Below are 16,916 nucleotides of genomic sequence, written 5' to 3' on the forward strand. Positions count from 1 at the left end.
TTTCTGGAATTGAGAAGGATTTGTTTGACGTACATGGATGAGCCTATATTTGGGCATAGATATTTATGATTGTTATGTCTTGTTGATTTATGCTTCCCTTAAGCAGTATGTAATGTCCTTCTTTATCCTTTCTGACTAGTTTTGGCTTGAAGTCCACATTATCTGAAATGAGGATGGATACTCCAGCTTTTTTGCTGTGTCCGTGTGCATGGTATGTTTTTTTCCATCCTTTCACTTTTAGTCTATGGGTATCTCTTTCTATGAGATGAGTGTCTTGCAGGCAGCAAATTGTTGGATTTTTCTTTTTAATCCATTCTGCCAGTCTATGTCTTTTGATTGATGAGTTCAGGCCATTAACATTCAGGGTTATTATTGTGATATGATTTGTATTCCCAGTCATTTGACTCATTTTTGTTTTTTGACATGATTCGGTTTCTCCTTTATTTGGCTATTCCTTTAGGCTAGTTCCTCTCGTTGCTGATTTGCATCATTGTTTTTCATCTCTTCCTCATGGAATATTTCGCTGAGAATGTTCTGCAATGCTGGCTTTCTTTTTGTAAATTCCTTTAGCTTTTGTTTATCATGGAAGGATCTTATTTCATATTCAAATCTGAAAGTAAGTTTTGCTGGGTATAAGATTCTTGGTTGGCATCCGTTTTCTTTCAGGGCTTGGTAAATGTTGTTCCAGGCCCTTCTAGCTTTTAGAGTCTGGATTGAAAAATCTGCTGATATTCTTATTGGTTTCCCCCTGAATGTAATTTGATTCTTTTCTCTCACGGCCTTTAAAATTGTGTCTTTATTTTGTATGTTAGGTATTTTCATAATAATGTGCCTTGGTGTAGGTCTGTTGTAATTTTGTATATTTGGAGTCCTATCAGCCTCTTGTACTTGGTTTTCCATTTCATTCTTCAGATTTGGGAAATTTTCTGATATTATTTCATTGAATAGATTGTTCATTCCTTTGGTTTGTTTCTCTAAGCCTTCCTCAATCCCAATAATTCTTAAATTTGGCCTTTTCATGATATCCTATAATTCTTGTAGATCTGTTCATGATTTCTTACCATCTTTTCTGTTTGGGCAACTTTGTTTTCAAGGTTAAATATTTTGTCTTCAATATCTGAGGTTCTGTCTTCCAGGTGTTCTATCCTATTGGTTATGCTTTCTATGGAGTTTTTAACTTGGTTTATTGTTTCCTTCATTTCAAGGATTTGTTTGTTTTTTTTTTCAATATCTCTAACTCTTTATTGAAATGATCTCTTGCTTCCTGTATTTGCTCCTTTAACTGTTGATTGGTGTGATCATTTAATGCCTGCATTTGCTCTTTCATCTCCTCCTTCAATGCCTGCATTTGCTCTTACATCTCCTCATTTGCTTCCCTGATTGTTTTAATTATGTACATTCTGAATTTCCTTTCTGACATTTCTTCTGCTGTGCTGTCATTGGGTTTTATTGATATAGTATCTAGGTTTGTTTGGGACATTTTCTTCCCTTGTTTTCTCATATTGGTCAGATGTCAGTGGGACTTTGTGATATTGCAGAATTCTTCTATTGGCTTATAGTGTCCCTGTAGATTTCCATTGTATCACCTTGCTGCCTTCAGTAGCCTGAAGTCTTGGAGTAACTTGATAATGCAGTGCTTCCAAGGAAAGCTGTCCCTAGCCCGCTACTGGTTCCAGGACTTGGAAAGGCTCCCACTGGGGGGCCTGCTCCGAGAAGCTAGCCTGGAAAGGCGCTTCCCGCCAGAGGGAGACAGGCTGCTTGTGGAAGTCCCTGACTGCCCTGTCCTGATCCCTGAAGCAACCTGCGGGCAGGAACTCACCGCGCTGGTTCAGGGACTTGAAGCTTGGTTCTGTGCAGAAAGACTCTCCCTGGGGGGCCTGCTCTGCGATGCTGGAGAATCTGGCCCTGTGGGAGGAGCCCACCACAGGAGTGCGCAGGGCTGCCTGGGGAGGACTCTAGCTGCCCTGCCCTACTCTAATAAGCCGCCTGAATCCGGGCCTGCCACCCGGGCCGAGCTTCACCAGGTGGGGGAGACTCACCCCGTGGCTCTGTTTTAGTCCGAGTCTCTCAATACCTCCCCTTCTTGAATCCTGGGTTCTGGAGTAACTGGAGATGCAGTCACCCTCTAGTCCGCCATCTTGGATCGCCCCATGGAAAAAACCTGCGGCCAGGGGTGCGGGGGGGGGGGTGCAGGGCCGCCTGGAGAGGTCTCTGGCTGCCCTGCCCTGGTCCCAGAGGCTGCTTGTGGGCCAGAGGTCTCTGCTGGCTTGGGGACTTGTGTTTGGCTGTGTGTAGAAAGGCTCTCACTGGGCGGTCTGCTCCGAGAAGCTAGTCTGGAAAGGTGCTTTCTGCCGGAGGGTGCTGGGCTGCTTGGGGAAGTCCCTGGCTGCCCTGTCCTGGTCCCTGAAGCAACCTCAGTTTCATATTTTTAAATTTAACTTTTTTGGAATTTTGTTTTAATGTATTGTTAGGGCAGGGATTTGTTTACTGAATGATGAAACAATTACTTTCAGATTCTATAGCTAAATGCTGTTGTTCAATTTCATGCCCCATTGCTAAAATCATAAATAATTATGTATCCTAGGAATATAACATCTTTGACCTTGGTTCTTCATGAAGTACATTATTCTGGTGCTTTGGGTTAGCTAATATGTTACAAATATCAGAAATAATTGAGAGACCTTAGTTTTGTCAGTGTTAACTCCATTTTTAAATTGGAAGTAATAGTGTACATAATATTGGTTTTAATTGATGAGTTCTTGTAGCATAACATTCCGTTTTTCAGAGAACCTTTGCTTTTAGCCTACAAGGAAAATATTATATAAAATGTTCTTTAAGTAGAAGTATTTTTAAAACAATATCTTGATTGATTGTGTTTCTTTTTCCTTTTATAAATTGGGCTTAACTTTAGGATATCTATATCATCTATATATCCTATATAAAAATTTCCCTTTACATAATAATGCTGAGTGATATTAATTATATATTTAATAGTTATACGGGCCTGAGTCAAAGTCTTTGTCCATCTTAGATGTTTTATAAAGAAATTCCACTGATTTATTCTAGACCATTTAGAGCTTATCATAGTGTCCATGAAATAAATATATGATTATTTTTTATTGTTGTTGTTGTTACTGGGGATTGAACCTAGGAGATTTGACCACTAAGCCACATCCTCAGCCCTATTTTTTATTTTATTTAAAGAACGTCTCACTGAATTGCTTAGTGCCTTGCTATTGCTAGGGCTGGCTTTGAACTTTCAATCTGCCTGCCTCGGCCTATCTGCTGGGTTTATAGGCCAGTGCCACTGTGCTCAACAGCGTGTGATGTTAAATGAATTAGTTTTTTGTAGAAATTTATGTTATTTGATCTAAATTATATGTAATGGTTCTGATTCTAGTGATAAGAAAATTATAAATTGCTTAAGTTCTTTAATGAGTTTTAACTGTCATGATATTCTGGTGAAAATCATTGGTAAGTTCTTTCAGAGAAAGAAGACCCCAACTCTTTCCTTTTCTGTTTGAGCACCTTTAATGCCAGTAAAGAGTGTTTTTTGAGAGTCTAAAGAAATATATGTATTCCCTATTATTCAAATTCTTCTGTATGAACTCAGAAATTGAATATGGTCAGATAATTTTTTAGTTAAATCCCTTATATCTAAATTGATAGTTATCTACTCTCTGAAACAATGGAATAAAAGTTATATAATAAACAATCCAATTTAAAGACCACAAACTTGGATAGGGAGGGACACTTGTTTTGGGTCATGCTAACTTTCCTATTATATAGATCACTCAAATGGTAAAAATGAAATGGTAATGCTGTCTGAATTCTAAGAAGAAATGGTTAGTACATTCTCTGAGAAGGCAACCAAGCATCTGCCCTTTAACATCTAGAGTTTCCTGAGAATTATTGGGTTCCTAGACTTTAGTGTGTCTGAGACCAGGCTATAGTCACTACTTGAAAGGGAGGGAGGGAGGGCTTGTAATCTTCAAATACACTCCTCAGAGCTACAAGTTAGAATTCTCTTGGCCACTAGGTGGCTTCAGTTGCTTGCAAAGAAAGGTTCAAAACCCAGGCTACTATGGGGTTATTTTTCACACTTTATTTTAGGAAAATAATTTCATTTGGGGTGTATTCATTTTCTGAGGTAGGTGACACAATTCATACAACTTAAAGATTTCTGGGGATTATCTAGTTTCACCTTCTCATTTTAGAATAAAGACCGTTTGGGAGGAATTCAAGTTGGCTCCACTCTGTAGGGCTAAGGAGGAGCTAAAATTCAAGTCCTCTGACTTCTAGTCTAACTCTTTAGCTATTGAATTAGTGATATAAAGCTATTTTTTATTTCAGTGATAGCATATTGCAGGGTTCTGTGGCATTCACTATATGTGACCCTGGAGAAGGTGCATATAGGAATATTGTGTTTGAAGAAGGTGGTGAAGTGGATATTGGTGGTCACCAGTGGGAAGGATTAACAATGGTGTCTGCTCTCAGCCTAGTCAAGCTTTTATATTAATGAGATGACCATTGCAATGATCCAGAGTTGGGAAGTTTTAAACATTTTTATTTATTCTGAATAAGCCTCAAATTTTATATATCTTATCCATTGTATACTTTATTTCCTTTTATCTTCTTCAGATGAATAGCAACATTTTTTCACCTTATTGTCTCTCAAAAAGCTTCTAGCCCATTGATTAATAATTAACCTTTAGACCAAGGTCAAAATCTTCTTCTTCTTTTTTTTTTTTTTTTTTTGAATCAAAAACCACTGTAGAAAATATAACAAAAATTAAATGTGTATTATATATCTACTCCAAAGGACTTATGCCAGTATTGATTTTTTTCCTCTGGAAAAACTATAAGGAGGAGGCAATACAATATTTCTTTCAGCTGTTTTTTATAGTAATTTCAGAAAATTTTATAGTTTTTATTTTTTAAAATGGAATGTTAAAAATTACCCACAATTTATATATTATGACTAGTTTCTAGAGTAGAACAGAAATAAGGGAACCTAAAAGAAGTAAGATTGAAAAGATGGTATCTCACTCCATTTTATGCCAGTATAATGACACCAGAGATTGGGTCATTTTTGTAAAGAAAAGAAAATGTTTCTTCTTTTGGTTCTGGGGATTGGGGAGTTAAAAGCTGATTGTCTACATCTGGTGATGACCTTCTTACTGCATCATTCCATGGCAGAGGTGGAAGAGCAAGAGACAGCAGGGTACTGAACTTGGACCATCAAGTGTGTTTATAAGCAACCTTAATCCATTCATGAGGTTGAGCCCTCATTGCCTAATCTCCTCTCAGAGGTCCCACTTCTTAACACTTGCGTTGGGAATTAAGTTTCTAACATATGCCTTTTGGGGGACACATTCAAACTGTAGCAGATGGGGAGGAAAAGAGATAATAAGGATAAGAAGAGTGATGGAGAAAGAGCTATGAAACAGGGCGATGGTCTAAGAGTGGAGAAAAAGAACAAATCCCAGGGCTACTTGGGAAGGGATATGCATAAAGGAAGCGATGGATGGACCTGTGGAAAGAGGGTAAATGTTAGCCGCCAGGGTAGAGAGAGAGAGAGAAAAGAATGAGAAAAGAGCAAGAACACATTTTTCTTCTAGGCCTTGCATGGCTTCTCCAAACATCTTCACACTGTCTCCTTGGTTGTCCTGGCTTTTCTTCTGTGCCTCATCCATTATCTTCATCCAGCCAGCAGCCCAGCTTCTTCTCTATTTCATCTCTATTTTGTTTTTATTTTTATGTGTTGCTAAGAATTGAACCCAGTGCCTCACCCATGCTAGGCAAGCACTCTGCCACTGAGCTACAGCCCCAGCCCCCCAACTCTGTCCCTCTTTTTGGGTGGATACTGGGATTGAACTCAGGGACACTTGGCCACTGAGCCACATCCTCAGTCCTGTTTTGTATGTTATTTAGAGACAGGGTCTCACCGAGTTGCTTAGTGCCTCAGTGTTGACTGAGACTGGCTTTGAACTCTTGATCTTCCTGCCTCAGCCTTTCAAACTGTTGGGATTTCAGGCATGTGCCACTGCATCCAGCCCAGCTTCATCTCTTGATCTATTATACTTCAAAGTATAGTTCACAGCTGGGCACGATGGCACATGCCTATAATACCAGCATCTCTTTGAAGCTGAGGCAGGAGGATTGCAAGTTTGAGGCCAACCTTAGTAATGTAGTGAGACTCTGTTTCAAAATAAAAAATAAAAGGGTGGGAGGTGTGGCTCAGTGCTCAAGTGTCCCTGCCCTGAATTTAATTCCCAGTGCCAAACCAACCAACCAACCAACCAACCAGCCTGTAGTTCTCAAGTTGTCATGAATCTGTCAAGTGAGGATTAAAACCTGTACCTGAGAGCACTCTTCACCATGTAGTTGGGTCCCCAAAATGGTGGCTATTATAAGAATCTTAAAGGTTCTTCTTCCCTTCTGGAATAACTCTTAACATTGGGAGTATTTCTGTAAAAATATAAATGATATTTGAAACATTTGAATTAAGTCTTTGAAGTAAAACTTTAAAAATAGACATATAATCATTGTCTTCGTGGAATTTTGATGCTGAATTGAGTAAAAATATAGTTTGTTAAGGCAAAATACTTTGAATTTTTGTTAAAATTATGTTTCATTTTGTCTTTCTTATTGTAGTGATTTAAAGGGCGTGATAGTCACCCTCAGTGATGATGGTCGCTTGCAGTGCTCATACCTGGGGACCGACCCTTCTCTGTTCCAAGCTCCAAAAGTTGAATCTAGAGAATTAAACTATGATGAACTTGATGTAGAATTGAAAGAACTTCAGAGAATTATCAAAGTTGTTAAATCACAAGGTATTTTATTTGCAGCTTTTTATTTAATTTTAATTTTAGTATTTACTGTAAAATCCACGTTATCTTGTGTATAGACAATGTTTTGTACATACTAGTTAATTTCCTCTCCCAAGATTAATTAAGGTCATATTGCAAAGACAGTGTTACTTAGCACATAGGGTCTCTGTGCTTATTTTGTATATTAACCTTTCTGGAAAATATGTCCTATTCAAGATAATGCTTTTGTTAATATGTTTCAGGGACAGCATTCTCTAGTTTTTTTTTTAAACTGTAAGAGAAGAAAAAGTACTTCTTTGGCTTGTGAGGTTAGGCCTTGAGAAGAACTTTAGAGTGGTCATTTATTAACTTCTAATATCCCTGAAAAAAAATTTAGTTACTGCTTTTAAAAGAAACCAAAGCAGTACATGTTGTTATAAAAATGTGATAATTTGCAGCTTAGTGATATAATTTATGTTTGGAGTTAATTAACTGTCCAAATGGAGTGTAGCCTGTGGTATGCTGATTTCTAATGACTCAGAGACTGATGATATTTTCAGTTCCTAAGTTTTGAATAACTCAATATTATCTTACTTTGGGACTCACAAGGGTATAATTTTATTGTAAATTAAAAGGAGAAACAAAACACCAATCCTGCAGTTACAGTTAGACATGTGAAAAGCATTACTTTAAGTTCCCTTTTCAGGGTCAGGTAAAAGTATTTTTTTAATGAGAAAAAATATGGACTATTCTTGCATAAAAGAAATGTTAAAACAAGTAGGAATAATAAAAGAAGCAAAGCATCAAAGGCCAACCAAAATAACAGAGCCAATCTTAATCCTGATCCAATCATTGCCCTAGATTTATGTATTTTTGAGTCTGTTACCAAGATTATATTCCTCTGGTTCTAAGGAACTGAGATGATATATATATATAAAAATGTGAGTATTAAAAATGAAGTTGTTATGCTTTGGCTTCACAGGTTCTTTTAGAAAGTTTTCAAAGTAAGCCAATGAAACTCAGGTCTTTCAAGTACCTCCAATTACTTCAAAGCTCCTTTGTTGTCAGCACCCCCATGTCAGCTAGAGAATGGTTAACATTGGAGCTATCATACTACAAGATACAATTGTATTTTCAATTTTTGATACCAGAATTTTGGGGATTGATGGAATTATAAGTCTCATCTTGTCATTTAAAAATGTATTTGGGGAAGAGTGGCCTACACATGAAAATGAAATTTCTAGAGTTCATTAAATAATGTGGTTTTCACTCCAAAGTGTGTGCCTTTAGATTTTGTCCTTTCCATAAGCAATGTGCTAATGGTATTTTGATTAACATTAATTGTGTATGAAATTTCTCAGAAAATCCCTTATAGCTAAAAGTCATTTCTTGGCCACCATAGTGATGCCCTTAAGTGAGAAAGGTTTGGCTGTTTTCCTTGTCATTGCCTTGATCCTTTTGTGTATCTTGAAATGCTTCTGATTAAACTGGGGATATAACTACAGACTTGAGTGCAAAGTTCATTATTTATATAACCTCATATTTTAGTTAATATTTGAAGTTCCTTACCCCTTTTAGGCTACCATATTTTGGTTTTATTCTTGTAAAAGAAACAAACTTAAAAAAGAGATTTTAAATATTTTATTTCTGGATATGGGAAAAAACTTAGTGTTTTGTACCCTTGTAAAGCTTTGGTATGTTTGTTTATTAAAATACCTGTAATTATATTAAAGTACCAAATTATTTCATTTATAGTTTATGAGAAGTTAAAACACTGAACTTACTGATGACCTCATTATTCATTTAAATGTCACTTATTTTAGTACAGTGGCTTTAACTTCCAAAAAGAATTCACAGTCTTGTGGGCTATGTTCTATAGTTTAAGCTTTTAAAATCTTTTTCAAAAGAAGAGTTGCAGCAAAATTTAAAGCCAATTTAAAGAGTACATTTTGTTGTACACATGGTGTATATTATCTACTGCAATAAAAGTGTTTTTGAAGCGGATTTTATGTGTGTAAGTTATATGAGGAATGTATGTTGTAAGCATGAAATTATAGTAATAATTTCTGCATGGCTCATGGATTCTGAAGCTTTTCATATTCAACTCATTAGTGAGAATCCTGCCTAGCATTTTTGTTACCAGTCGGCAGTAATATCTGCTGGTAGGATTTTCCTTATGATTTAAACAATTGATCATGTTCTCTGCCAGGGGTGAGCATGGTGCACTTGCTGCAACACTTAAGATAGGCACCCATACAGTTATGTCTTCGGGGAGGGAGAGATAGCAGTAAGACACAGGCATATAATGAGTCTGCACACCATTGGAAATATGTCTGGGAAGACTTAGGTTGACATTACCACTCAGTACTAGAAATATTAGAACTTAGTAACCTTGTTAATTTAGGGTTATGTCTGGCTGCATATAACAGAATACCTGAACAAGGCAGCTTAAACAGGGTGGATGTTCATTTCTTTCTGATGTAAAAGAAACTCAGTGATGGGCAGCTTGGCAGTTCCAGTTATAAGGGATACAGATTCTTTCTATCCCAGGGTCATCTATTGGTCCAGGATGGCTTCTGGAACTTTTGCTCTCACATCTGCAGTTGAGTCAGCCTCTGAAGAGCTTTCCTGGAAGCCACACCCTGAACGGCTCCTACTTATATCTCCCTGGCTATTCCAAGTTGCAAACAGGCAGGGAAATAAAGTGTTTTAGCTGAGTACTTAGTTGCTCAGAATAATATTGGGCTTCTTGTAGTAAAAAAGAATTGAAACATCGTTATTGGATGGGCAATGAGTGACCTTTTATACTCTCACCAGGTTTAAAAATTCCCTTTCCAAATTTTGCAGTATTAGTGGGAATGCCTGGTGGCAATTGTGGATAGTTTTTTTTTTTTTTTTTTTTTTTTTCTTTTTTGTGAGACATTCAGTTGCTGCCCATGTTTTTAGTCATTTGTCCTCATTGGGTAGGGATGTTTCCTCTTAGGATCACAGGGTAACCTTAGCAGTTGCAGGCATTATGTGCAGATATGATTTCTGGGGAAGAAGAGGCTTGAGTCTCCCTCTCATGAAGGAGGAAGCACTTTCCCAGAAGCATATACCAGTATTCCACAATGCCAACTTCCTTTACCTCCTATTTGCCAGGATTAAGACCATGTTCATGCCTAAAATAATGAATGGTTAGTGGAACGGAATCACTAGGATTAGATTTGAATCTGGAGTCTGAGAGAGGTGACTTTCACTGAGATGAAACTGAATACCTTAATAAAATTACGGTTGTGCCACAAAGAGGGAGGAGGGAGGAATGGCTGCTGAGTAGGCAATCAATTGTTGGATGTGTGTTTGTGTGTGCTTGTGTATACACATATATACATATACATTCACATATGTATATGTGTACAAATATGTGTATATATGTATACACATATGTACATAAAATAATTTGTGTTTCTTGTTTAGGATCTCTGTCACTTATTTATAATATTATGTAATAAAAATTATTTAAAGTTAGGAAAATAACTTATATATGTTAGTCTGTTTTGTTTCTGCAATAAAATGCCAGAAGCTGGGCACTTTATAAAGAAAAGTAGTTTATTTAACTCATAGTTCAAGGGCATGGCATCAGATTGACTTGCTTTTGGTAAGGTCCTCATGGCAGATGGCATCACAGTGGTTGAGCATGTGTGAGAGGGGAGCAATTACATTGTAAGCTAGGAAGCCATAAAGAAGGGAGGGACCAGTCTTGCCCTTTTTATAACAACCCTCTTGCAGGAACTATCCGAGTCCCATCAATTTCTTCAAGGGCAATCAATACCTTCAGTGCTTTAAGGACCTCCCACTAGGTCCCGCCTCTTAAAGGTTCCGCTACCTCTTAACTTCAACATATTGGGTGCCAACCTTCCCACATATGACCCTTTGGGGGACATACGTGAACCATGTCTAAATCATAGCAATGTATAGTAAAACTAATTCAGAAAGTACTAAAAGGATAAACGAAGAAACATGAGTCTCCCTTTGATCCCAGATCCTAGTTCTCTTTCTTAAAGGAAATTCTTACCAAGAGTTTTGTATATTCATCTAGAAAATATTCAGGTATATGTACTTGTTTTGACCCAGACATATGCATATTAAACACATTGTCCTATAGTTTACTTTTTAAAAGTTAATAGGTATATCTTTGAATTCTTAACAGTGTATGAAGATTAAATGCACTCTTACTTATAGCTTTGAACCATTGCATAGTGTGGACATACCATATTTAACTATTTCCCTATTAAATAGATATATAGATATTTAAGTTGTTTTCATTTTTATCTTTAAACTATTAATGGCAGAGAACCTCCTTAGGCTTGTGAGTATTGGATAAATTCTTGGGAGTAGAATTGTTAAGCTACAGGATATGTATACTTTACATTTTCATAGTTATAGCCAACTAACCTTTAAAAGAGTTGTATTAATTTGAGTTTTCAGTAATGGTTGAGGAGAGAGCATTATAATTCCCAATACTGGTCAATGACTTTAATTTTAACTTATATCTTTGGAGAAAGAGACAGTATTCTTCACATTATTGTAGAGGAAAAGAATTAGGATCAATGTTCTAATTCTGTTAATACATTAATTTTTTTTGATTTGTATGTTTATGAGTTTAAAAAATATATGGTACAGATAAACTTTTAAATAAAAATTATATGAAGCAGGTTTTACTTTGTGATTAAATGTCTCCCCCCTCTTTTTTTTTTTTTTTTTCCTAATTGCAGGTGTTTGGCCGATGCATGAGAAAGAAGATGACTTGAATGTTTCTGCCATGGTTTCTTCTAACTTTGATTCAGTGTCTGTAGGTGTATTCATATATTTTGTATTGTGATCAGAATATACCGGTTTAAATTCTGGGCCTCCCAGTAGAAACTTCAGGGAAGATGATAAATTTTAGGCCTTTTACTTTTCATATAAAACATTTCTTTTCTCTTAATGCTTGTAAGGAGCCTCTGAAATACGATTCCAGTTTAAAAAAGAAGTGAGGGTATGTGTTTTGGGGGAAGTAGTAGAAAGGTTCTTGTACTTGTTCTGAAGCTACCCTTCTTTTTAATTTAAAAACTTTCTCATTACCATAGAATTGAGATAATTCTAATCTACAAGATTTTTGTTGAAGATTCAATGAGATGATGTTTGTAAATGGCCTGCCTTAGGTTTTGATGATTTATAGTCTTTAATTTTTTTTTTTTTTTTTTTGGTGGGGATTGTCGTAGGGTAGTTTAAGAGTACAGTTGATTGAGGAATTATTTTCCCTTCCACTTCTATCTGTGTGATCCTAGGCAAGGTACTTAATTATTTCAGTCTCAGCTTTTCATTTGATGTACAAAATGGGAATAATAATAGAATCTACTTTGTTGAATTGTTATGTAATTAATTATCAGCAGCAGCAAATTGAATTTTACTTCTTCCAACTTTGCCACCACCTATGTCCCATTACTTGTCTTGTTCACTGCTGTATGCTTGGTGTGTGCCACATAATGGGTACTCAATAAATATTTGCTCCATGAACGTATAAAACGAAGAACCAGAAAGGATGAAAGTGAGTGAAAGGGGGGACAATTCTTGGTTCTATTATTTCATCTTCTTGTATAGTTCTCTGTACATAGTTTTTAAGAGTATGATTGATTATGTCTTATTGCCTGAGTTTGGATAAAATCCATTTCCTGAGGTTTCGGTAAAATCTGTTAAGTTTATCTGTGTCTCTTCCAAAAACTGATCAATTTAGGGAAGTGATTGAACTTGCTGATTTTACCTTTGGAGTTCATATCATATAGTTTTGCTTGATATTTAAGTATCAGAACATAATATAATAATCGTTATGGGTCTTCAAAGATTAATCTTGTATAAATAGCCAATCCAATTTGTGATAAAAATCATGTTAACGTTGCTGTAGTATAATAAATTAGGTACACTTTTAAAAGGTAAGACTATATTTGAAAGAAACATGCACCCAGATGAGTCTCATGCTAGAGGCACTATTTTAAACATTAGCCATTTAACACACCATTTCTTACTATACCTGAAGGATGTAGCCTGAATGGAACATTTCTGCTAAGTTAGCTGACAAATGTACACACATTTTCTTGCTATGGAAATGACTCTTTTTTTTTCCTTTGGGCGACTTACATAATTTTTTCTAGGTTCTCTTAAACATAGGCTATTTAGAATGAGGAATTCCTTTCTATTTTTTGGGAACTTTTGATCTTATGTGCAGTGGTGCTTTTTTGTAATGTATATTTCCCTATTGGTAACCTTGAGTGCTGTTTTCTCTTAAGTAGGTATCTCTTTTCAACTTCATTTTCCCTGTGTTGATATTCTTATTTCTTAAGAATATCATATTCATCCTACAGGAAAACATTAGCCCAGCAATTTTTGTGGCTACAGTGCCATGATGTTTTCTTATAGCCATTTCTCTCTAGCTATAATTTCATGTTTCCAAACAATGACTGTCCTTGAAAAATCTAGATGTTTCAATATGGATTGAAAAGAGCAGGAAACAGGAGATGTTGATTTCTTTTCTAGATCTGTGGGCAGCTAAATGTGAAACATTACCTGGATTGTAGGTAATTTGGTACTGGAGCAAAAAGCCTGGATTAATATTTTATTTTGAATCATTATTATGAAAGAATACATCTCAGAATCAGAAATATAACATATTAGAATGAAGTCTTTTGTAGAGGAGAGAAACATTACTATCCCATCTTCTTGTCTGAGCAGCTGGATCAGAGTTCAAATATGATTTTTTATGGAACCATAAATAGAATGTGAATCTCCCAACTTTTAATTCTGATGATGCCTATTACATCATAGTTTTCTACATTGCTTAGAAGTGGCTTAGTTTTCCTAGCAAAACATTTTCAAATACAAAAGCACAAAGGATCTGGTTCATTGGTTGAACACAGACATTATAATCTTAATTGTACCCCAGGAATTCATATGGGTATTATTACAATATAGTTACCCCTTGCTCTTATTTTATCATAGTGTGAGTGTTCTTTTCTTCTCAGTGTGCCACTTTTACTGTATAAAGCTATAAGGAAATATTTGCCTTATATATTATGAGTTCTTTAAGAGCTAGGGCCAGGTAACACATGATGTTCAAAGAGGGCCAATTAGTTTATGCACTGTTAAGAAAAGTACTCTTTCATTTTTATTTTCTAGGTTTAAGGCCATTTTTCTCTATGTTGTTAGTTACATGTCTTAGATATATGTTATTAATCTAAATAAAACATACCTTTTGCAAGCTGAAAGGATGGGTACCTAAATGAGTGATATAATGGCATGATGTTTATCTGGGAAGTATAATGAAGGCTTTTTCCATATAATGTAAAGAACAAGTTAATAATTACTACTTTGAACATTCAAGTAAATTTGGAAATAGAATGGTTTGATAAAATATGTGACTTTTCCTTTCCTTCTTGAGGGGTGTTTTTTTTTGTTTTTTAAATGTTAGCTAATGACTTTCCACATCAAAATATCCAAAAAGCCACCTTGAGTCTTTTAGTTCATCACTGGAATGATGAATCCTTTATATTTAGTTTCCTACTTGATGGTGGGAAGTATATATTGTCCCCAAATGTATTCACTCATTATTGGGCAACATCTCTTCTCAATTTTGTGTTTACAGCAAGCTGCTGATGTTGAAGTTGGAACTGACGTTGTCCCTTCTATCACAGTGAAGGTATTGTACCTGGTTTTAGATTGTAATGTGCCAACAGCATTAAATATTTCATCACATTGTCACTATTGTTATCCTATAAGTAGCTTATGGAAATATAAAATAAACACTTGAAATTTTTAGATTTTATTTTGCTTTGAGTAGTGAATAGAAAAACTTCATTGTTACCTGTAAATTTAAAGCTGCTATTTGCATTTGTAGCACATGTATATAATATAAACCATCATCATGATTTTTTCTAACATTATTTAGATGTGTAGCATGATTCATGTTTTTTTCCTAGAAATAAAATTAACATTTTGAATCTGCTAAAGGAATTGTGTCATCACCATTCATAATAGACCAACCATTTAATTGTAGCATCACATATAATAGACTGTGAAATGATACTGGGAAAGTGCATGGATGCTAATATCATTCTTATATGTATGGCTGTGTGTATGTTTGAAAAGAATTCCAAGGCATTCAAATGCCATAACATTACCCTTAAATGGATGTATTTATAGCAAGAAAATATTAAATGAAGAAGCCACAAAGTAGAGTAGTGACAAATTGACCGTCCTGGAAAAATAGAATATGAAGGATGTGGTTTTGAGTCTCGTCATTGTAGAATTTTAGAACTAGAACTCTAATGTAGAACCTTCTTAAGGCATTTAGATTAAAGTGTGGTAATCAGTCAGCACACTATTAAGCTGAAAATATTTATCACTGCCCAGACTTTGGAAGCCAGGAAAAGTTGTGGATTTTGGCGATTCACTTAGTCAAAACTTGGACGAGGCTTCATATTTTCTTAGATTATGGGTTGCTGTCCTTGGAGGAGCTTGACAGAGCACCAGGCTTTACCAATTGTGTTCGCTTACACTGGACCCAGCGGGTGGCCCAAGTGTGGAGATCTTTGGTTGGAGTTGAAGGGAGCCCAATCTTATAACAGTTTCCTCAACTAATTTTTTTGGCTTCATGCCACTGGAAATAAGGGTGGTCTTTCCCTAGTTTCCCTTCCCCCCAGTCCAATCAAAGACTCTATCTCATTAATTCTTCTGAGTCTGGAAAGGCATTAGGAGTGAGAAATCAAACATGTTAAGAAAAAAAATAATTAGAGTTCCAGAAATGATCTATACTTTTGTGTGGGCAAACCTCTTTTTACCTATGTAATGATATTGTTCAGGCACATGTGCATAATAATTCAGAAGCACACTGTAAATTGCAAGAAGAAATCTTGTATCTAAATCAGGTAACATTGCTTATGCCACCTCCACCCCAGTCAACCAGAAGTTATTGCTATAAGTAAACACACTCTCCCTCCCATGAAGTTAAGCTTTCATGTGTAATAGCCACCATAAGATGATGGCATGACACTACTGGAAAATTCTCCATTAGTGAAATTTACTATATTTGAGAATGCCAAACTCACAGCTCTTTCTCATTGCCATTATAAAAGCATGAGAAAGAATGCAATATACAAGTGTTACACAAAATTGGCTAGACTCAAACAGCAGACACAATGATTTCCTGATCCTGTCTGACAAGTTTCTATACAAATTTCTGCTATAAATCTCTCCTTATGGCCTTTTGTAACAACAGCAGCCAAGATATATAACCATGCAAGTTTCCATCATAATAAATCCTGTTAATTGAGAAAATTTTTCCATCCGTTCCAAATGAATGAAGATGTGGCTATCTTGAGTATGTGTGCATGATGCGTGACCATCTATTCCAGGCAACCAGGCAGTGTGGTTGTTCATACCTGGTCTTTGAAATTATATTTATATATCTAGGATAAAAATTTGCTATTATATTTCTTGAAGATTATATTTCATTTCATTAGAAGCGGAAAATAGCATGGAAAATTCTCATATTAACATTTTATATGTTCTCCGTAATATTCTATAATTATTTTCTTTTTAAAATATGAAGTCTATGATCTAGCCAAGTCTTTAATTTTTTTTTTTTTTGGCACAAACACAGCTATTCTTTGTTACTGTAGTTATTTTTGTCACATTTCTTTGATTTGTGTTTTAAAAGTGCCTAACCCATTGTTGGGATTCAATAAATCTGTGTATGGGAACTATCATGATTGTGCATCTAAACCAAATACAAACCCTTCTTGTAACTGCGTAAAATTGTGATTATTGTTCAAGTAGATATCATTATGCGAGGCAGAGTCAGAATGTCTGCGCCTTTACAAATAGTGTATTACTACTTTAAGGTGTTTTCATTTTCAGTTGTAAAATTGAGCTCTCATGATAATGTTCCTGATCACAGTTTTCAGATCTCTAGCACTTATTGACTCAGTGATCTTGAACATGTTTTTTACCTTCTCTGAACCTCCATTTTTAAACTGTAAAATAGGAATCCTTCTTCATTTGCAGAGTTATTTTGAGATTTAACCACAGTTG

General features: G+C 35.6%; 1 protein-coding gene across 8 annotated transcripts in view; it reads left to right on the forward strand.

Moving 5' to 3' along the window:
* Positions 1 to 16,916, forward strand: part of BBS9 (Bardet-Biedl syndrome 9) — a 457,168-nt gene that overhangs the window by 194,781 nt on the left and 245,471 nt on the right. For all 8 annotated transcript variants that reach the window (XM_079152332.1, XM_079152331.1, XM_079152335.1 and 5 more), the window contains 3 exons: positions 6,658 to 6,836; positions 11,567 to 11,643; positions 14,470 to 14,523. In XM_079152332.1, the coding sequence (XP_079008458.1) occupies positions 6,658 to 6,836; positions 11,567 to 11,643; positions 14,470 to 14,523 (310 nt within the window). The remainder of the gene's footprint in view (positions 1 to 6,657; positions 6,837 to 11,566; positions 11,644 to 14,469; positions 14,524 to 16,916) is intronic.

The sequence above is a fragment of the Sciurus vulgaris genome (assembly GCF_902686455.1).
Source record: "Sciurus vulgaris genome assembly, chromosome: 8".
Taxonomy (NCBI): Eukaryota; Metazoa; Chordata; class Mammalia; order Rodentia; family Sciuridae; genus Sciurus; species Sciurus vulgaris.